The sequence below is a fragment of the Rhinolophus sinicus genome, linkage group LG03, assembly GCF_036562045.2.
Source record: "Rhinolophus sinicus isolate RSC01 linkage group LG03, ASM3656204v1, whole genome shotgun sequence".
NCBI classification, from domain to species: Eukaryota; Metazoa; Chordata; class Mammalia; order Chiroptera; family Rhinolophidae; genus Rhinolophus; species Rhinolophus sinicus.
In genome coordinates this window covers 39,851,226-39,874,497 of record NC_133753.1, presented here as the reverse complement: position 1 = coordinate 39,874,497, position 23,272 = coordinate 39,851,226, and the positions used below count along the sequence as shown (strand labels likewise).

The 23,272-nt window shown below is 35.1% G+C and overlaps 1 protein-coding gene across 6 annotated transcripts in view; it reads right to left on the bottom strand.

Annotated features, from left to right (window-relative positions):
* Positions 1-5,799: 5,799 nt before the first annotated feature.
* The window catches only part of DDHD1 (DDHD domain containing 1), a 68,611-nt gene continuing 51,138 nt past the window's right edge, over positions 5,800-23,272 (bottom strand). For 3 of the 6 annotated variants that reach the window (XM_019725720.2, XM_019725717.2, XM_019725719.2), the window contains 5 exons: positions 19,432-19,581; positions 17,357-17,609; positions 16,134-16,325; positions 13,463-13,546; positions 5,800-8,493 (listed from right to left, as the gene is read on the bottom strand). In XM_019725720.2, coding sequence (XP_019581279.1) covers positions 8,312-8,493; positions 13,463-13,546; positions 16,134-16,325; positions 17,357-17,609; positions 19,432-19,581 — 861 coding nt within the window. In that variant the 3' untranslated portion in view covers positions 5,800-8,311. The remainder of the gene's footprint in view (positions 8,494-13,462; positions 13,547-16,133; positions 16,326-17,356; positions 17,610-19,431; positions 19,582-23,272) is intronic. The other 3 variants (XM_019725721.2, XM_019725722.2, XM_019725718.2) reach the window with 1 other exon arrangement.

The following is a 23,272-nucleotide window of genomic DNA, read 5'->3' as shown; positions in this document are numbered from 1 at the left end:
GTGGCAAAAAAAAAAAAGAGAACAAATTCTTGGGCGAGGGGACAGTACGTGCAAATGTAGAGAGGTGTGAACAAGCACTGTTATGTTTAGGGAACAGCATACGGCAAGAAGGATACTTCTTGGTCTCTGTAGGACCTGCCACTGAATTACGTGGGGCACAAGATGGAGAGTGCCTGTAATTATAAATATCTAGTTACGCATTTTTGTTTGGCACAGGTTAATACAATAATCAATCTTTTAAAAATAGTATACTCAAGTTCTATTTTCAAGTTCATCCTGACACATGCTTCACACTTGTCTGCTGCATCCGAAGAGCTATTAATTTTGCTTTGTTTGGTTGTGGAAAAAGCAAGGTCCCTTTTGTCCAAGGCTTTTGGTTCTAGATGGGATTTGCTTTCTCTCGTGGTTTTTCCCAATTCAGCAGTTCTCATGAATTTTAGTCACATAATTTTCCTACTAGGATGCAAATTCTATGAAAGCAATAATTTTTATATTATTAAATTAATGGTTATTCTTAGCACTTAGAATCACATAACAGTCCACTGTTTGGAGGTGAGGCCTTTGGGAGGTGCTTAGGTCATGAGAGTGGAGCCCTCATGAGTGGGATTAGTGCCCTTATAAAAGGGACCCCAGAGATCCCTTGTCCCTTCTGCCACGTGAGATGACAGTCAGTGAGAAAGTGGGCTCTAACCAGACACTGACTCTGCTGGTGCGTGATATTGGACTTCCCATCTTCCAGAATAGTTAGAAATGTTGTTTATAAGCCACTGAGTTGCGCTTTTTTTTTTTGGCGATAGCAGCACAAATAGTCTATGACAATAGGCTCACAACCGTTTATTAACTTCAACCAGATGATTGAAGAAAGACTTCACAAGACATTGTCCTCTAAGTCAGAATTTCCACTAGGGATATGGAGGTTATTTTTGGTGAAATGATTACTAACTTGAACTCTTTTGGATTCAAGAGACAGAAACCCATCTCAAAAAAGCTTAAGCAAATAAAAGGAAAGGGTAACTGGGCAATCTGGGGGGTGGGGTGTTTGCTCCAGCTCTCCAGGAACTCTTGCCCTGTCTATGTGTGTCTGCTTCCTTCTTTCCTATGGCTCCATGCTCATATCACACCATGTGCCACTGCACTGTATTTCAGAGCCATAGAAGGCTATCTGTATCTCAGGCCCAGCAAATACAATCTTATGGAAGGCCTCTGCTTGGTCTGGTTTGGGCCATGTGCCTGTCTCTGGGCCAATCACTGTGACTCACGGGGCAGGCAATGTGGTCTGACCTGAGTCACCCGGCCATGGTATAGACGTGCTGTGATTGAGTTGGGTCACTAGAGACTTATGCAAAGCAGAAAATAATTTTCACCAGGGGTGGGGAAGGTTGCGAGAAGACTTTTACAGGATTGGCAACCCTATTGGAACCATATGGAGTGGGCGGGGCTCGGGCAGTACTTCATAAGGAGATGGGGGCAGAGGGGGAAGACCCAAAAGGAGAAATAGGATGTTGGGCAGACAGAAACAACAGGGAACCACTACAATAACTGAAATGAGTGCACTTAGGTGAATGGCTTGCAGTTTGCACTCTGCTGAAGATGCGCAGTGGGAGATCACGCAGGAGACAGGTTGGGCTAGGTTGTGGGGAAGTGCCAGTGATAAATGGAGCTGCCCCAGGGCTTCAGCTGAAGGAATGCTGTGATCAGACCTGTCACCCTATCCCCTCGCTCTGAAACAGCCTCTGGGTTAACTTTTCTGAAATGTCTAAGCTGTCAGACTATCATGATCACGCACCAAGTCTCTTTCCTCCCCCACGTTTGCCTTTTCTTTCTCCAGCCCACAAACTGTCCCACCTCAATTCTACATACCGTCCCTCTATCCTGGCCATTGATTCCCAATCTCATGTCAATACCACTTCAGGGGATTACTTTTGTCCAGCACTGAAATTCCTGGATTCTTACAACATACATCTAAACTCCGACTTTTCAGTCAGTCTAGCACCAATCAAAGGATGGGGGAAGGGGAAGTTTTGGAAATGTAGTTGTCGCAATCTGCATGGTTTAATTTTCTGCAAGTTATCCCATATTCAGATTAGCCTGAAAGCTTGAGAACTATGGTCAAGCTTTTGAACCCTGGACTGAGAAGTTGTCAATGGATTTTACTCCGTAAGAGCAGAATATGGCAATCTTTTCCTGTACATGTACTTTATCCTCTGATGTTCTTGAGGGAGCCAGTGTACCACTGTGGTCACCAACCCTAATCGGAGGTAGTGTGGTGGCTGTAGTTCACGAATAGGTAGATTTTAATTATCTTTCATAAATTTTGGGGGAGGGTCTCCATAAACTGTACAGGATCAGGATTATGTTCCCGAGAATGTTTAAAACAGCCTCTTCTTCGAGGCTGTTTAATATAAGGCACAATTACCTGCTCTGAATGGATCACTTTAGCTAGAGAAACACAGTGTAATCCAGGAGAAAACGACATTTACCTCTCACTGCCTTGCAATTATTCAGTACGCACGCACTAGCTCCAACAGGGAAAAAAAAAATCAAAAATGGACAATTCTAAAATGAGTTATGTTTGCCATCCACACTGATCAATGCAAAGACAAAACAGGTTTAAGGCTTCAGTAAAATGAAAGCTTGAGAAAATGAACCTGCCTTGACTACTGAAAATGAAAGACAACAAAGGCAAGGAAACAGAAAAGGCCACCTTCTTAGTGTTACCACAGTCACCGACAGCATTTCGTACTGAGGGAGAGTGAACATAAGAACAGGTCATAGAGGCTGAAAAAAGAAACCATCTTAAGGGTCTCAGGAGACCCACAGTGCTGGCTGCTTCTAAGAAATGTACCTAAGAGCAAAAAGCAAAAAATCTCCCTAGACACTTACTGGCAGAGTTTGGATTTCTTACGGACAGCCTTAGAACCAGAAAATACTTATACCTTTGTAACGCAAAGCTCACAGGGAATCAAGTATTTTCAGAGATCACGCAGAGATGGTAGTGGGTGTGGGTGCAGTCAAGGGAAGCTCGGAATGATGCTCACAGATATTTGATGTCTTCCAGGAGAAAGCAGTAAAGGTGGACTAATATACTTGTTTTTTGTCTTACTCCAACAGAAGACCAGATGTAACCTTCCTAAAGAATAGCTTCCCAACATATCCTGACAACTGCAGGGCGGGGAGGAAGCAAGTTGCACCCTGTTACATATAAATGAAAAACCATAAGGTAACAGACAATACTAACCACACTCCCACCCTTATTCAAACACAAAGGCAGAGGAAAAGTTCATGCTAATGACCTGCCAAGAGACTATTTTTGGAGAGAACACACACGAACACACACACACACACACACACACACACACACACACACACACACGCACGCACGTACACACACCCAGCAGCAAAAACTCTTCTATTCTCCAAAAAGTATAATACTTAGATTTTAAAATTTCTATTAGATAACCTATGTTGGAGCAGTTTTAGAAGGGATCTACTTCTCACGAGTTGATAAAAGGCCAACATAACAACACTATAAAAAGAAATATTAAACATTTTACAGTGTGCAACTTGTTTCCCTACCAAGTTCGCATTTGTCACCAGAATGGAAAACGAACATGTTTTCTGGGTATTGTTTTTTTAATTAATTTACTTTTTCATTCTTTTGCTTTTCTTTTTCCTGGGTATTTTGAATTTGAGACATGAAGTCTGGTCAGATCCGGGAGGGCGCGCTCTTTCATGAGGACCTGGGAACAAAGACCAACTGGGGAACTCAAGCCTAGAGATGTTTGTCAAGAGCTTGCAGGTTACAAGAGAAAGAGAAAGCATCTGGTTCCACAAGAGGGCTGGGGGAAGGAAATGGGCAGTGTGGTATGAGACATAACTGAGAATTGGGACTTGTTTCTAATTCTGACTCTGTCACTGGCTGGCCATGTGCTCTTCCAGGGGGAACAGTCACTTGTGAAATACAGGAATCACATGAAGGGATAAACCTCTGAAAAATGAAGGAATCAAATGTGATCAGCAGTTCTCTAAGTGGACTCCAATAAAAAAAAGTCTGGTTAAATACGTTTGGAAAATCTCCAGAATCACACTGCATTTAGTGTATCAAAGGCTCCCAAAGTCCTGCTATAATCTTTTAAATTTGAAATTTTCCAAACTTATTTTCTGAGGTGACATCTGCAGAACATGCTTTGGAAAATGATCTTTATACCCCTTCCAGCTCTAGACTATCACTTCCCTTCTTTTCTGCTGTGTATTTAGTCTTTCATCAAATCTTTGGGCTGAACCTAATATACTGCCCCTCACTTTATTTTTCATGACCTTTATGTTATTATTTAAATACTCACATGCAACTAAAAAGGGTTGGACTACATGATCTCTAAAACATGTACAATGAAATTTTAGGATTCTTTGAAAATTATCACAAATATCCACTAAAGTCTGAAATAGGACATACATAATCCAGGCTATCACAATCACAGCACTAATGTTTACTAAATGAGACCTCTGAGATGAAATTCTATATCCTGCCATTCTGTGTACTGCTCTAAGCTCAATACTGTAAATATTTCCTTGGAAACTTTCTTTTGACTAAATGCAAAAGGAGAATGTAGGAGATGACATGCGAGTTCCCCAGACACATCCTAGCGGTAACAGAGTTAAGAGTTCAGTGGGGATGTTTCCTGCCACATGTGCTCTTTGCAGGTACAGCAAAAGCTTTTATGTAGGTAGATTATAAAATGTTAGGGAACTATATGTATTGCCCATACCTAACCACAAAAATATTTAATGCATGTATTTCAAATTCAACCAGTTACCATCCCATTCCTGGCCGAGGCTTAGGCCCAGGGATAAGAGCAAAATATGGGTAAGAGACAACTTGAGAATAACCACAGAAGTCAACTATCCAACATACACATAGATTATAGTCAAATTTTAGTCCTTTCTCCAGTGTTTGATTGCTACATCCTCCTTTCAGTTCTGCCTTATCCCTTCTTTAACATCACGGTTTCTTCTTTAGCCCGATTTCCAGGCTAACAAGACTATTCAAAAATAATTGTACGACATCCACTCAAATGTCTTCTCAATTGTCCAAATGCCTTCCTTATTAGCAGCTGGGAAGACAGAAATATTAATCAACCTAATTAATCAGAAAGCAATTCAATTATTTCTCTTCTACTATAGGCCTTACAATGAAATCTCTAGGTTTGGTCTGATTCCACTTTAAGGCGCTCAAGCCATCACTGGAATGAATGGTGGAACTGGCGGTGACACTGCCCTGATGATTTTTCTTCTTCTGTCTACTCTTTGGGGGAATGCAAAGCTGGGATATGGTGTGTTAAATAAATGCCTTGTATACCAGGATGTTTAAGCCCCCAATAAGGAAAGAGAGAGGAAAAGAGAAAGATGAATGTTTGCACATCACTGTCTTGAGGGCTTCTGTAGGACATGTTCAGTGAGAGAATTTCCAAAGGCTGACAGATGCCGTTCAATAGAAGTAAAACATACGATTCCTAAGGCTTGCTTCATATATAAAGGAATAGTTATTGGAAAACTGAGTCCATTTTGTAATTATATTCTAAAATACAGTAACATTGGATTATAACAAGCATAATTACTGTTGAAAATAAAGTTATGAACTAACAAAAGGCTTTTAGCAAAGGCTAATTTTAAAGTAAAAATAAAGCAAAATGTAATCCAAAACACTGTCCTTATTCTAAGTTTAAATTACTCTCGGGAATTGGATTAAAACTGAATGATCTGACCAGTACTCAGAAGAATCATCATAGCATGTACACAAAATAGAGAATAAAATTTTAATGGTATCAAAAACAGAACTTTTGGCTAATTTAGTACTTGCTGGGATAAAGTTCCAAAATGTTACTCAGTAACTGACTTAGCTTCTAAATCAAACCAGAATTTCACATATTCTGTGTATCACTTGAGTATATACAAGTACATTCTATGATAACATGCAGAGACATGGAAACGAGGACTGTGAAATCAAAATCACCATCTCTATTGATGAAATAATGAACTGAAAACAACACACCTGTCCAGTAATCCAGAAGATCTCATTTTGAAAAGGGGGTTTTGAATGTTGCTCTTTTCAAGAATTCAAATCAACTCCATGTGGCTAACTTTGATTTTGTTTTCTCAATATGATAAAAGGGAAGCAGACATACTCCTATAGTTATGGGGATATAATTTTATTCACTATTAGAGTTTTGATAGACTTTCACTCTTCTCAGGGAGAAAGAGCTCTTCACATTCTAGTGGTGAAGAATGAATTCCCTAAAGCTCTTAGGCATTTGAGTGTCACACCACCCACAGCAACATATGCTCAAGTACCTTTAATAATACAGTCATATGAGTTTAATTTTCCTGAGAACTAAATTAGACCTATGAAATAAACAGGGTATGAAAATGACCTGAGTTCATAGGAATCTCTAAATTCAAGAGATTGCTTCAGCTTTGCTAAGATGTCATCAAAAGCCTTTTATAGCAAGGGTTTCTTAGTGAGTCACATATTTGGTCATGGAACCTTGGGATCTTTTAAACACTAAAAAGAAGTGATTTATGTTGAACAAATCCAATGAAAGGCCGAAATAGACAAGAGGACTGATGGTGCTGAATAAAACCTACAAGTAAGCCACAGATCCCATTATCTTATAAAGAAAGGAGGAGGTGAGATATGCAACTGACCAACTTTATACCCAGTTAGGTGACGATTACTGGGAAACTAAGAAAAATCCTTGTAAGATAAGCAAAGACAGCACCTTAAGTGGAATCTAATGGAAGCCACTCAGAAGTGAGGGTTGGTTATGGCAGAGATGGTTTCTGATCCTTCTAAGTAACTCCTCCTTTATGTGTGAGAACACAAGAATGTATAAGATAAATAGGGTAAAATATTGGCTTCACAGTCATTTCTCCAAATTATGAATTGCAACTTGTTATTATTGTTTGCAAACTACTAAGAGGTAACATGTGAATTATTAGTCACTGAACAGCATAGAAAAGAATATGGTCTGGTTTCAATCTGAGCTCTTCTGATTTGCTCTGTAAGCTAATTCAAGGCACTTTAAATGTTTTGGTGCCTTAGTGTATTATCATGTAACATGAGAATAACACTAATTTACTTACCTCAAGGAGCTATTACATAGATTACTGAATCTTAAAGCACTTTGAGCTCCTCAGATGAAAAGCACTGTGGAAATAATGACAGCTGAGGAAAACTCTCCCAATGTGTTGGAATCCTTATCTATTGTGTCTTATGTCTCAACTATGTTTTCGTAAACACTTCAAAAAAATTTTTTTTTGTTAGTGGCACTCCATCCCTTTACATATGATGTTTGGCACATGGATGTTTATATATTTAAAATAGTTGTCAAACTCCCTACTCCAAAGAAGATTTACTAAATTTCCCAATAAAGTTAATAATTATACCTATTATGGAGTACTCTGTGTTAAGTTTAGAAAACTTTAGCTGAGTGAGGTACATGAGACATAATAAAAAGTTCATACTTTTTCAAAATAATTGAACTAGTATCATTTGTGTGAAACTACCAGTTTTTAATGAAAAAAATACTCAAAAGTATGCCACAGTGTTTACACATTCATCTGAAGAGTACAAAGATGATGTTCTGAGAAAACAAGGTCTTAACACCATAGAAAAAAAATGTGGTTCTTAAATTGTTCAAAGGAAACATTAACAAAAAGTAATGTTTCATACACTGAAATAAAGCAATTAGTCAGAGGTAATAAATTATAAATACAGTAGTTCAAATATTGTTTCTTTTTTAGCATTAGTTTTCTAAACAAATTCAAAACACTTTAAATATGTTATACTCTTCTTTCAAAGGAATTGTGGAAATGGAAGCTTTCATAGAAATCTAAAACAATGATACTTCATGATCTTTACATAGAATACATTAGACTTTGACCATTTAGATTTATAACATATTTTGGTTAATACATTAGATTCAACCCATTAATATGCCTTTATATTTGGGAGAAATTAGATTGTGATTTGTAACCTTGCAGTTTACCCAAACCTTCCTTACGTTCAGGTCTTGCTTGATTCTCTGCACGGGGGTTCTTCACTCATAATTAAAATGATGAAAACTGTAAATAACTTCTTCTGGAGTGAAAAAATGCTTTGTTTTTTAAATAAAATAAAGTGCTTTTAAATGCAAATATTTTTTGCCTGAAACAAAATTGAAACATACTTAAACCTGAAATCTCCGTATCTTGACACACATACGTATTTTAACAGAAAAAAACAAGTTTTGGGCCATTAATGTCCTTCAAGAGTTCAGATTGCATCTAAGTTGGGTTTTGCATTATTTTCGTGCTCATGTTTGTACATGAAGGTTAAAAGAAAGAGGGCAACATCCAAAGATGACCAATAGGCAGTATGTGACGTGACAGCTGACCAATAGCGGCTCTCCACAAGGCCTTCTCTGAGTTCAAAATCAATTCTGTGATCCAATTCCACTAAAAAGAAAAGAAATCAGATGAATAAATATCACAATAAGATAGGTTCTATATAGACTTACTAGAGTTGAAGATAAAAATTTAGCTAATACAAGTGATTCTACTAAATATATGTATATATTTAAAGTGACTTTCTACTCTAATTGTATGAGAAAAAACATTCGAGGCTTAGTACCTCAGGCTTCTATTTGGTGAGTCCTTTCCTTTGTGCCCAGGTCAATATGGAATAATAACAGAAGAAAACGAAAACAACAACAAAATTTACTTGGTATCCTAGAGTATATTTGGGGTAACGAAACTAGGCTCAAATCCTGGCTTTCCCATTTAATCATTGTGCATAATCTGTAAAATAAGGGAAGCAGCCCTCTTGCAGAATTACGGGCCATGCTTACATGCAATAATGCCAGTGGGAGTGCAACAGGTCATTAAGGCTCCTGCCAATGATGAGGCCCTACGTATCAACCGGCTCTGAGGGGACTGTTAAAAGATAACCGCCTTTTTACGCCTTTCTACAATGTCTTCTTCCCCACTTGGTTGAAACCGTCAAAGGCAGCCTAGTCTCTGTCCAGTCAGCAGGGCCTAATGTGTGCCTGGAACAGACACATGGTCCTTAAATGTTGGTTCAAAAAAAGAATCCACTGTGTGGCGTGGAAAGTTAAACTGGAAGAGTGGTGCTACTTGGGAGGAAGGACTTCATTTATAACAGTGCTATCCTCAAAGAATTCAGTCAATTAATCTTTTCTAAAATGCACAGAAAGTCCTTGCAATACCTGTTAGAGAAAAATCACCTTAACAAATCAAGGCTAGTAGAGAATTTCAATCGATTCATTTAATAAATCCTTAGAGATAAAACACTTAGAAAAATGACATTTTGATCTTCAGGAACTCCTTTAAAATTGTCAGTGAGCCACACAGTATTTCGAAGGGTCTATTTCAAAAATAAAAACACCCAAATCACTACCACTGAGACACTCAAAGTCTGCTAAGTCTGTTCTATGTCCAGAATGCCAGAGGATGTGAAAAGCAAAAACTGACAATTAAGGAGGAGGTTGGAGAAAAAGTTGGGTTTTGCTTTACACTGGGAATTTGGTAATCAAATGTGAGAAACCTATTGGTCTAGAAAATAATTTCATATAAATGTTTAGCTAATACTTATTTTAAACAGCTATTTTGTGACAGTATCATTTGGTGACTTAAAAATGCATCTACAGTTGTTATTTTTCTATTCAATTGTGCTTTTCTGACAAGAAGTGGCCATGGATCTATCTGTACATTTTCAGATAAGGTTTATACTTTAGCCGCGTAAATTCCAATTAGGTTATTAAAACACTTGTAAGATATATTGACATAGGCTTTTTATAAAGTTTTTTTTTAAGTGCTATTTTTCTTATTTGAATTACGATAAGCTAATTCATAGTAAGTCAGAAATAGCTTAAATCCATGTGTGGAACTGAGAATAGTAATGTCCTAATCTTTTATCTTTTGTATTCCATGGGACATCTCTGTTAGATTTGTAGGTACATTCTTGCACAACAAACAGGAAGACAAAAAAAAGAGGACACTGGAATTCTCAAGCATGATGAAGCAGAGGCAAGGTGAAGTTAGTTATAAAGAAAACGGGAAACAAGAAGAAATCCAGAAGAGATGGGAAACATATGCATTGATATTGGTAAAGACCACCAAGTTATAATTTATAAGAACTCACTTTCAAATGGCACCGTAGAATGTCTTGTTAGTACAACAGTCTTAAGTTGAACTGTTGTTTCAAAGTCATATTTTTCCTGTTGTAACAAGCGTCATTTGGCTCTGCTTTGATTTTACGTACCTGAAATTTATTCTTAATATGCTATTACTGTTGTGCAATACTGCCTTTCAGATACTAGACACTCAAATGCTAAATTTAATTATTGTCCTATATGTTATGCCCTTATTTTTATCACATATAGGGACTTTAATAGTGTTAAGTAGATTGGCCCTCCTTATTCCTTACTATTTATTTGTAGTTTGTCCCCATCAAAATGGGAATTAGGTAGCCAGCCTGTACCTGATGAAACTTAGTCTCTTACCTTCCTTAAAAGGTTTACCCCAGGCAGTTTGTCTGCCAATGCACTTAATCTCACATTTGGGTTGATTTTGCTGGTGGAAGGATGGAACCAGATGGTCCTATGTCTCATCTTCTCTGTCCCGTTTATGTAGATCAAAGAATTCCCAAGGGAATGAGGTTCTACACGACAGCACCATTCTAAGTATTGTGAGATGTGGTCTTGGCCAAAGTGGGCCCAAATCTACCTGGAGTTGCCATGGACCTAATTTCTTACAATTACCATATAAAGTTTTTTTCCCCCCCGTTTTTCTCATTGAGTTAGGTCAAAGAGAAAGGAAAACATAAAATCATCACTTTGTCCTTTTTCTCTCTTGAATGCCTAAGTGCTATAATTCATCTGTGCACAAGGAATGAGATTCCTGAACAGCTAAAGTAAAAATGAGAAAAAAGTGTGGGCTTTTAAAAATCATCAGCAGTTTGTTTATACTGTGTTAAAACATGGATTATTTTCTTTTCTGGGAGTCGTGCAAACAGGCATATTTCCCTCCCTGTTCCTTAAAGCAAATGTCTGCAATCTATATAGTGTGAAGGTCAAGTGTCATCAGTATTGTGCTTTCATCAGAGAATTCTTTTGTACACAGGCTTGTCAACATGGAAATGGTATTTAAAAAATAACATGAATAGAAAGGATTTTAGTATTATAATGTGTATTAACTGGACAAGTTACTACTATTTAATGGAAGCATCTTAGCTTCTCTAGAGAGAAATTTTCAAAAACTTAATGAATCTTAAAAGTTATCTTATTTGAAGTAATAATTATGGTCATAATCGCATGCTTTTTGGCTCCAAGTAGACACCAAGAAAAATACTTAAAAGTACTAGCAAAGGAAACTCTGTGTTTCCAAATGACTGGTGAAAGATTCATTTGTAATAAGAAAGATTATGCTCAGAGTACTTGTTGGCAAATTATGATTCTTCTTTTCGTGCTACCTCAGAGCGACTATACATTTCTTGTGGTTAGGTATTTGACATTCAAGGAATATTTACATTTTGTGAATTATCATAGTTCCAAATATATTTAAGAATATTCCCCAACTACCCTTTATTTGAGAAAAGTAACAAAAATTCTAAAAAGAGTTTTATTATCAGTTGTCATTTCTGCCAAAATAATTTCCCAACACAAATACCTAAATTTGATAACAGATGGGCTATGTGGGTAAACATAGGCTCTATGTATAAATCTTGAATACAAAGACTCCAGGAGATGGCCAGATTTGTTGGCCCCTCTACAATCTGGTTTAAGAAACTTTTCCAGTCATATCGAGAACTACTCCCTCGCATTCATCCTTGGCACTTCTTAAGAAAACGAACTTCTGGTTCCTACACACTCTATGCTTCTACCTCTGTGCTTTGCTTATACTGTTTCTTCTCCCTGCAATGTCTTTTCATATCTGCATGTCCAAATCGAACTTCTGTGAAGCATTTTATGATTTCTCCAGGTGAAAGCATTTTTACTCCTTAGAACTGACAGTCCTTTACCTGTACCTCCATTATGTAGCTCATCACATTCTACAATTATTTTTGTAGTTATCTACCTTCCCTACTAGAATATGTGCCCTCTAGAAAATGCTTAATTTCCACACCAGCATTTAACATCTTTATGGGTAGCAATGAAGTCTTTTTCATCTTAGAATCTTTCCTAGTGACTACGCCTTGGTATCTTGGCTTATGGTAAACATTTAATAACTAATTGTTGAATGAATAAAGACAGAGGAAGAGAAAATAGAAGCTATATATATATATATATATATTAGCATCTGAATCAATTTGTAGTGATGATTAGTAATCTAATTGCTTAGGTAGTTGGAATGGCTTTAAGAAAGTGGATAATAAAGGCTGCTTGAATGCAGGACAGATATGTGAGTGAATTAATTATCTTTTCTCTAACTACATATGCAAAAATCACAAATAAAAGTATTTCTTTTGGAAGTAACTATTACACGAGCAGATACCAGAGTAAGCACTTTTATAAGATCATTTCTTGAGGGGAATTCACTGAGTTAGATCAATACAAACTGTTGGCAGAGAAAAAAATCAGCTTGTTATACTAAAACACTGCTTTGGAACTTGTATTAAATAAGAGTTATTTTGAAAATAGAAAAAAAATGTGTGAAAATTAGTAATACAGAAACTATAAAATTAAATTGAATTTAAAAATCTAAAGAAAAACCTGTAACATTTTTTGTTAAAGACACAAGTTCAATATTAAAAAAAGAAAACAAAAAAAGAAAAAGGAAAAAGAGAGGAGTTGTGGAAAAAGGAATGAAAAGTTAATTGATAAAAATAATTTCAAAGTGCTAGGATTAATCCTTAGTATTTAGACTTTGCTGAAAATTAAGAGATTGAAAGTATCTCTTGCATCCAATAATACTAATTTTTTTTCTTTAAGTGAACCTATCCATCTAAAGAACATTAAATATTTGTATTGAAACCAGATATCAGCTATGGCATACCTACAGCCCTAAGTGTGTTACTGATATCTGAAATAACTTGGAATGATTAAATCCTTTATACTATGAAACCCTTTTATATCTAGGGTATTACATGAAAAGAGTAGTGAACCTCTTTGAAGACTTTAGGACAATAGAGAAGAAAGAAAACGGCTTATGCTTTCCTCCCCTCTAAAAGGTTCCTTCTTTGTAGGAGGGTATAGAAGTATCATATATTTTAGCATATTAGGTGCTAATCAAGTCAGATTTCAGGACCACTACCATTTAAGATTAGAAAATACAGGAAGAAAATACATATAAAGTAGTCTATAAGCTGATCTCATAGAAGAATTGATCCAGTTTTTCAGTGAGCAGAAAAACTCTAAGTAGATCATTTTCATAGTATTCTGAATGCTATTCCTGACATATACCATACCGAGGGCATTATCTTTATTCTGCATTACATTTTCCGGAAAAAGAAGTTGTGGGAGATTAAAGAACGATTCCTGAAGTTTGAAATCTGTGAAAAAAAAAACACAAGATGCTGTAAAGTGGTGGATGATAGTTACAAATGGCCTTCAATGAAGTGGCCATAAGTTAGAACAATACTCCCAAATAAGCTGATTAAACTTAGCATACATAAAGAAGTACACATTTTGGTTTTTGTGAAGAATTCTTCATGGAAAATGTAAGCATAATTAATTTTAAAATGTCATAATCTGTTAACATCCAGATATTCCCCAAATTTATAGTTCATTTAAGTTCGAATCTAGAGGCAAAACACTGCTAAAAGAAACTGGTCTTTTCATAATAAGCTACAAACACGAGCACAAGAAATGAAACAGTAAAACCACTGTCAATAAATCCAGACTTTTTAAAAGAATGAACAATAGCTACATAAGATGCTTTAACTTGATGACAATAAAGTGGTTTCAACTGACAACACTTCCTCTTCAAAGAGAGAAACCCTGATTGATCATTAATTCAAAGTCTGTGTCCATCTTACTCTTAAAATGCGAGGGAATCAGTTGGTAGCTTCCAAATAAAGGTGATGGAGAAGAACTGAGGCAACCAAGGTGAGCAGAAAGAAGAAAGGAAGGAAGCCAGAATTACCTTTCGCAATGACCAAATTCCAGAAAGAAGATTTAAGGAAGAAAAGTTTCATGATTTGCAAGAGACAGTCAAAATAGCGATTAAGACTTAAGAAATTTGTCTAAATCAGGATTACACAGAAGAGGATATTATTGAAGCTAGTCCAAGAGTTAGTAAGGCTAATCTTGATGATCTGATTTAAAAGGCAGAATTCTACGATGGTAGTAGGCATCCAATTTTAATAGCTACATCTGTATTTAGCGCTGGATATATGTAACTAAGACCCATGATTAGCTCATATTTAATCAAGTGTATAGTTGCCAAGGAATTTACCATTAGAATCAACAAAGAATTTATATGCAAGAATGACAGAAAATGTATTTTGTTCTCAAAACATAATGATGCGATACAACTAAGCACCTTTACTCACTGTTGACCTGAAAGAGGAAATAGGAGCCTTCTCTATGATCATTTTGAAATTACTATGTTAAATAGTAAAAAAACTAAAAAATAGTTTTCCTCCCTCAGATCCTATAGGTTTTCTCTATACGTCTTCATTACCCTTTCTCTGGGGCTCAAATCCTACCCTGCTCGTTTTCTCATTTATCCTATTTACCAGCATCTTTGTTGTGTGTTATCATTACAAGGAATTGTGACTTTTTACCTACCATCTTACAAAATTCTCTGAAATTATTTTTCCTCAGAATTTTAGAGTTTTCTTTCGACATCTGCATACTACAACAGAATTTTGTATTTCCACAATCACAATTCTAAGTCGAAGTGAGAGCTTAAGTTAGCAATAGTATAGGAACTCATTAAAAAACTAAATATGAAATTTGTACAAATATCAAAGTCTAAAATGCATTTTTTAGGCAGTATTCAAAAGGCTTGCAATTATAAAATTTTCAGTACTCAGAGTCTGACACACATAAGATTAAGTTTAAAAAATGCCACTGGCCCCAATAGGAAATGTCCAACTCAGGAATGTCCAGGATAATTCATCCTGGAGTGGGGTTGACTGTGGAGAACATCCAGCCTCTAGGACTGTCACACCTGAATTTCCTCTTTAAGTAAGTTTTATGGATGGCAATGAATGCTGGTCATTTTAAAATTTAAAGTAGCAGCCATATTAAGAAAACAAGGCTGTAAGGATCTCAAATGAAATGTTTAAAAATTTTTAGAAAAAGAAAGTAAAGTTTTCCTCTTCCTATGGTTACAGAAAGGAAGTAGCTAGTTTCAGAACCTATATTTCCTTATATAAGTCAATGGAAAAATAGGACTTGACTTATTATTCTTATTTTACTGGACACCTAAAAGTAATGGTCCACTTTAGACCCTTGGAAGTAAATATATACACTGAGTAAGTGTATTAGTGTTTTACAACAATGCAAGATTTTAAAACTTATAATTCCACTGAAAAAAATTAAATAAAGCTCCATTCTCATGTCAAGTCCAGCATAACTATCCATTCATTCACTCAATTCTTGAGTACCTACCTACTTTATACTAGGTAGTGGGATAGACGTGGAAGCCATAGAGTGGATCCAATTCTGATTGAAGCTTTGGAAGTTTTATAATTAGGTTGCATGAAGGGAACAGTGAGATTAGCAGCAGGATGGCTTTGGCATAGCAATTTTTTAAAAGTTTAAGGATACAGTATAGTTTTGATACAATTTTTGAGGCTGAGAAGACCATATTTTTTAAAATCTACTTTGTAAAAATCAGGGGGTGCTTACCACAAAGAGATTTGTTTTAGGCTTGATGTTTAAGATGCTTGTGCCACAGGCCCTGATTATTAATGTCCTTAACTATTAATTCACCAATGCACAGAGTGAAACTGCATTTACCTGGGATTAGTCTTAAAAATGTAAGCAGCGGAAAAGCACTTTTTCTTTAAAAGCTAATGTAAGCGTTAGATTTTAGAGCCGACCGCTAGTGTTAATATTAATCCTCTGTGCCTTCCTCAAGGTTTAAAAAGATATAGTAAACTTAAGGAAAGAACAGTATGAACTAACATGCAGAATCAAGAAAGCCAGACGTGCTATGTGGAAAGGTCTGTGTTGCCACGGTGGTAGTAGGAGGTGAGGCAACTGGCTTCTTCTCATCTTCTATTGAGTCTTTCGATGTCTCAGATGGTTGCGATGTAGATGAACGTCCAAATCTTGAAAACAACATTCCTCCAAGTCCCTTTCCAATGCTAGCAGCTCCTGCATTTCACAAAACAGGGCAGTTATTCTGCTGAATTACACCACATACCAAGCTAAAGAGCACCACCCATAATTACAGCCAATTGGAAGAGGGATCATGCCCTAGTCATGTTTTTCCAGGGTGGGAATGTAAAAAAATTACAATTTATACTGTAGGCTTCTAAATAAAAATGGAGTTGAACAGAATAAGAGTTGCACAAACTCTAGGAATATAGCTTACAAACAAAGGAATAAAGATTCTATTTTATTCAAGTGATCATTGCTTATTAAAGTATTTGGTAAGATTAAAAACTTATTAATAAAAGAATCATGCCATTGACATGGACATATATTTATTATTGGCATGCTCAATACTGAGGTTAAGTGGATATGTTATTAAAAGCTATCAGTAAACAATCTGTGAGTATGACGAAGTAACATATCGGTAAGTCCAGCAGATAAAGCCTATTTATAGTGCCATCTTGTGGCATTTTATATTAAGGCACCTTGCAACCAAATGCAATGGCCAACATTAAGTGGCACATAACAGCTTCAGTGCTACACCAAACACTGTGGCTGGTACTCGAGATCATTTCAGAGAAAAATTAAACATCCTGTTGCCCTCAGGAAGGGCACAGTTTTGAGAGACTTTTAAGACATGACTCAGAGAACTGGTTGGCAGGGACGCCCTTAGAACTCAAGTACCCCCCTCATTTCACAGATGAGGAAGCAGAGCATTAAAAACTATGTGACTTGCCCAAAAGCCCACAGTAAGTGGTAGGGCCAAGATTAAAACGAGGGACTTGATTCCCAGACCCTTTTTTGAGCATCCAGCTATCTCATATTCTAAAACAACAGGACCTGATCTAATTAGAGAACTTCAGGGCTTTTTGGACCTCAAATATTAACAGTGAGAGGACAGTTGATTCTAAAGATGGGGGATTTAACTACTGGAGGTTTTGTAATACATAGTGTATTTACAAGTCCCAAAATTTAATGCCAGTAGAAAAAGTACTTATATTCATTAATAAGGAATACTAAAGAGAAATTACCTAATATGCTTGCTTTGCCTATATTTGTTATAGACTCTCCATAGTGCCGGCGGGACAAGACTGGCGAGGTCACGGGGCTTGGTATTGTTGAAATGCCTTCATTCTCTGAAACTGAGGTAGGTTCTTTTGCTGGGTGGAGAAAGCTTGGCTTCATATGCTCATAAGGTAGAGGATTGGAAGTATTATACCAGTGGATCTGGACGGGTGAAATGTTGCTGTAGTGTTTCAGTATTAATGGTTCTAATCTATAAGCCTTGATTTAAAAAAAAAAAAAATACAACATTAAGGCACACTGCTCAGATTTTAGTACACTCTTTTATTCTTATTCTATTGCATGCTCAGTAGACCTTAGGGAATTTTTAAAAACCTGATAGTTCTAACATGTATTCCCATTTGTTCACTCTTAATACTCTAGTCTAATAGTGCCCATTAATTAGTATTCCAGAAAAATGGATTCATTTTTATTATTTCCTGATATTGAACAGATTTATATTAGTCTCACAAACAAAGCTGAAGCAATTGAGAGTAAACTGGAACACAGCAAATAAAGTCAATTTTTAATTTCTTAGGAGCTCTTAGTAAACTCTATTTTCAAATAGATTAATATAGTAACAAAGAAATTAGGTACTGGTATTTGTCTAACGTGAAATGGGGATGATATAACAAAAATGGTAATGGACCTGACATCAAAATTCCAAGTTCATATTCTGGCCTCTGTCACTTATTAACTGTGTGACACTTACCAAGTCACAAGGTCTCAGAGCCTCAGTTTCCTGAGCTGTAGAAAGGAGATAACATTTCCTACCTCAAAAGGATGGTGGAAAGAACAGATAATGGGTGTAAAAACTGCCTAGCATAGTTCTGACATAAACTATTAAAAATACATTACTTTAAAAAAATCACAGAAAAACTGTAAAATGAATAAAAATAATTTATAATAGTAAAATGAGTTTGGAACCCTCCTTTATAATATAACAAAGTTTAAGAAAAAACTTAAAAAGTGAAAGCTCGAAGTTCACCTATGAACTCAAGTTCACTTTCAAGTTATAAGAAAATGAGTTAAATGAATATATGTTAATGTAATACTTAATATCTAGCTGGATGTTTTCACATACAAGTATATTTTACTTAATTCTAATAATCCTGAGGTAAAATATGATCATCTGCATCATATAGATAAGAAAAAGTCTCAGAAGTGACTTGGCCAAGATTGTGCAGTCTGTATTTAAATAGAGTATTAGATTCCAGCTCAGTGAAATTTATTTCTTAAATACAGCTGTTCTGATTCTTTAACATATGGGAAAATTTCTAAAATCCTAGTGTTTAGTTAATATTATATTTACTTGGTACTAGCTGACACTCTTTTAAAATATTTTACACAATTACATAAAGCAGCTTTTCAGAAATCGAATGCTACTTAGTTGTTTTTTTTTAAATTTAATTATATCTAGCCTTGTCCCCAAATGGATTTAAGGGAGCCTTTTTCTCATCTAAAAAATGATGCAGTAAGCTGTTTATCTGGATGCCAGATCCTTGGAGTATTTACATTAAAAAAAAAATTACAATACAAACATAATAGAAAATGTAAAAATCCAAAATTTTATAATTCCATTAGGCTAAAATAGACTCTTTTACTTTTTCATGTTTAATACATAATAAATATTTTCATTTCTAAGATGATTTACTAAACACATTTCAATATTGTAGAATGTTTTAGAGACAAAAGTGGGATTTTTAAAATTTATGATTCCTAGGTTATTGGTATTAGAACTGGTTAGGGTGTGAAAGTCCAGAAGACTCCTTCTTGTCCCTTGTATTAATTGTTGAGAAATAATATTTTTCACATTATGCTCTTTAACTACAAGTACAATATAAATAGGTCATCTCTAAGGTATTTTATTTCCTGAGCTCTACATCAATCAAAACACAAATGTTTTAAAAATATGAACCTATGCAAATATAATCAGATAAATGAACTCTTTCTTATTAATTCAGTGCTACCTTGCAATATTTCTTATAGACTCTTTTAGGAACAATTTAATATTGAGAGAAAAATGTCTATATTTGCAACTCACCACTGGATCTGTTGGATGAAAAATATTTAGTAACCGGTTACAAATCTCTCGGGGCAATATGTGGTCTTGACTTCCACTATTTCCTGGGCGAATGCCACGCAACGCCAAAAAAACTGCTAATGGGGATCCCATGCAGAAGAAGTTCTCAACCTAAAATAATACAGTCATCCAAAATTTTAAAAATGGCTAAGTGTCTTTCAACAGAATTTGGGTGTAATATATGGTAAAATACAAATAATAAAATTATCTCCAAATATACTGTATTTTGCCATGTATAATGTGCACTTTTTGACCAAATTTGTGAGGGAAAAATAAGTATGTGCATTATACATGGGTAGTACTAATTCCGTATCTATATAAATGTTTTTAATTCTTTTATTTATTCTTATGAGTTAAAAGTGTAACAACAGAAATCAATAATGGTATCCATATGAAAGATAATACTCTGGAATCCGATAATTGGTTTTGTTGAACTTACGACTAACTTGCAACGACGATGAGTTCTTGGCCTTCTATGATGTGTAAATATCGTAAATTTGTTACTGGTACATAAAATTTCTTGTACCATAATATGTTTAAAAAAAATGCTAAAATTCCTTTATAATACAAAAAACAAGTACCTAAATGAAACAAATAAAATTTTCAATTAAAATATTAAAACAAAAGATATTTTTCCCTGAAAGTTTGGGCCAAAAACATGGATGTGCATTATACACGGAAGTGCATTATACATGACAAAATATGGTATGTCTTTTTCTATTATCTTTGTCTAGATAGTACCTACATTATTTGTTAACTACATGCCAATCACTACTTATTCTACACAATCTATTATTTCAGGAGCAACTTCATTATCTTTAAATCTAATAGAAAATGAAGAATGAGAAGAGAAAGAGTGTAAGGAGAAGGAAGATAATTTCATTGTGTTTCTATACACTAATCAAGGATTTATTAAGCTACTATTTTGTAGCTTAATATTAAGCTACTATTAAGCTACTATATTAAGCTACTATTTTGAAATAATGTACTAGGTTCTGTGAAAGATATAAAGATGAATAAGACAGAGCTTCTACACTCAAGAGTTTACATTTACAATCTGTGTGGGAGGCAGAATAAAATAAGTACATAAGACAGGCAAAGTGTGCTATAATGTGAGAGTAGAGAAAGGAATAATTCCAACTCTGAGGGCTTTACAAAGGAGAAAGCATTTACATGGGCCATAAAGATGAAAAGAATTTCCATAGTTGGGGCATTGGGACTGGGAAAAAAGATATTCCAGGCTGATAGAACCACATGAACTGAAGCAGAGGCAAGAAAGAACCTGGCTTAATTTAGAGAATAGAAGTAGTCTGACATGGTTGAAAAATTGGGTGTTGGGAAAATGTAGCTTGAAGTGAGAATGTTATAGAACCTTGACTGTTTGACTAAGAAAGTTGGACTTGATTTATTTTATAGGTAGTGAAGGATAATATGATCTGATCCATGTTTCAGGAGGTTAGTAAACCCGGTAGTAGTAGCTCGTGGATAAATTAGAAAATTAAGAGGCTGGTGACTATTGAAAAAGTTTAAGCAAAAGATAATCTGAACCAGGCAGGAAAAGCTGTTCCATTCAGAAATGGTAATGTGAGAGGACAGGGTTGTATCAGCATGACTGAATGGAGATGGCAATATGGAATGAATCACAAACAATTCATAAAATTTGAGTCTGGCTGACTAGGAGGCTAGTGGTTCCATTAATTGTAACAAGGAACTCTAAGTAAATTCTTTTTCTTTTATTGTTCCGCATAATAAGTGTGAAGTATCTGTAACATATCTAACAGGTAGCTTAAAATTTAAGACAAGAGATACAGAATTGGATATGTCATCATCCAAGTCTATATATGGTAGACTTGTGTTACCATTATAGAAGTGATGTGTAAAACCAAGAGAATGGGAAAGATTGCTTAGGAAGCATACAGAATAAAATGGCTTTAGATAGAACTATGAGGAATGTCTACATTTGGTTAGCAGGTAAAGGAGGTAAAACTACAAAAGGGAGAGTGACATGAAAAAGAGAACCAGGATAATGGTATCATGGAAGCCAAGGGAGGAGAGGGCTTCAAGAAAAATAGGGTGGTCAACAGCACTGGATTATATACAGAATGTAATACCTTTCCCTACTAAATCCACCCTACCTTTCTCATATGTTCCATATCGTGATGAGTGAGACATCCCAAATTCATCCTTCCCTCTCATCTCCAACATCTAAAAAGTCATCCAACAGGTTCTAACATTTCACCTCTCAATTTGGACTATATTGTAACAGTATCCCTGCCTCCAATTTTATATACCTTTTCCCACAATGCCTCTAGAATTTTTCTTTTTATGCAAATGAAAAAGTATATGAATGAATATATATTTTGAAATGGTACCTTTATGTTAAAGAAGGTTGGAGAAAGTTTTTGTTTTTAAAGGATTGGCTAACTTCAACATGTTTGAAAACTAACTTGTGTTAAGAAAAATTAAAATATAAGAAAAATATAAGAAAAAGCATTTGAAATAATAGTGACACAGATATTATAAAAACACTAATTTCTGAAAGGATTAATGTCATTTCTTCTATAAAGTGAGGAAAAAAGGATAGAGAAAGATACGCAAAACAGTACAGATAGAAGAGAAAGCTAAGTAAATCCTTTCTGCTTGAGATACACACAAGCACACGCACATACACATCCTAGCAAAATTCTTTATACATTGGTCAGGCACATCATAAATGTTTGTTAAATTGTTAAAAACATGGAATAAGTAACTTCTCTTTGTTTATGACTGGTCTGCAGTTTGACATACAAACACACAAAGGGATATGCTCAGGTAAGAGTAATGATTACTTTAGTGAGATCTACATTCATTAAAAATTTTGAGAGACGAAAAAGAGCTTTAGACATTTAGTCTAACCTCCTTGTCCAGGGATGAATAAACAGATGAATTCAGAGATGCTGAATGATTCCATTAATGCTATATAACTAGTTAGTGGCAAAGCCTCATGCTCAGAACCAAAGTTTCCCAGTCTCCAAACCAAAGTTTGTCAATATCTTTTTTTTTTTTTTTTTAAGTTCAATGGTCACCTGTAACATATCTAACGCCTGTATTCTGAAAGTAAATCCATTTGCCAGTTAATAGGCACAGAAAGACTTCCATTCGAATGCTGGAGTCCTAAATATTAATTTGCCAATTCATCAGATATTCCTTTTTAAACTTCAGATATTTTTCTTCCGAGTAATTAAATAACAACTAAAATCCATATTATTAGACTAGACATGACTATATGTTAGAAGGATACACAATTATAGTGCATAATTTCTAATAATGTGATACTGAACTATGAGGTCCATATACAGTTAGTGGATCATACTCAACTCTCCAGTAAAAAAACTCAGGACATAAAATATGAATAGAAGAGTTTACTTTTTCTATTAGATCAATCCTACATATTTAACATTGATTATATATAATAATGGTGGTAGAAATGGAACTTAAATTCCAGGTGGGAATGATTCCAAAGACATACGCTTATGGCTTTTAAATGTATGTTATAACTTTACCATATGGCTTTTAAATATGTTTTTTTATTCTTATTATTTTTAAAAAACCTTTGTAAGTCTGGAGATAGATTCTATAAGAAAATCCTGTCTTAAAAAAAAAAATTCAGTCCATTACTTAACCTGTATGTTAGGTTCCTATGATAAAAAAAATAACCAGATTTTAAGAGATAATCATAGTACATTAGACATGGGCATATATTTAACAGGCAATGAGTATGAGGAAACTTATGCCATACTCCATTTAACAATGCAAATTATTT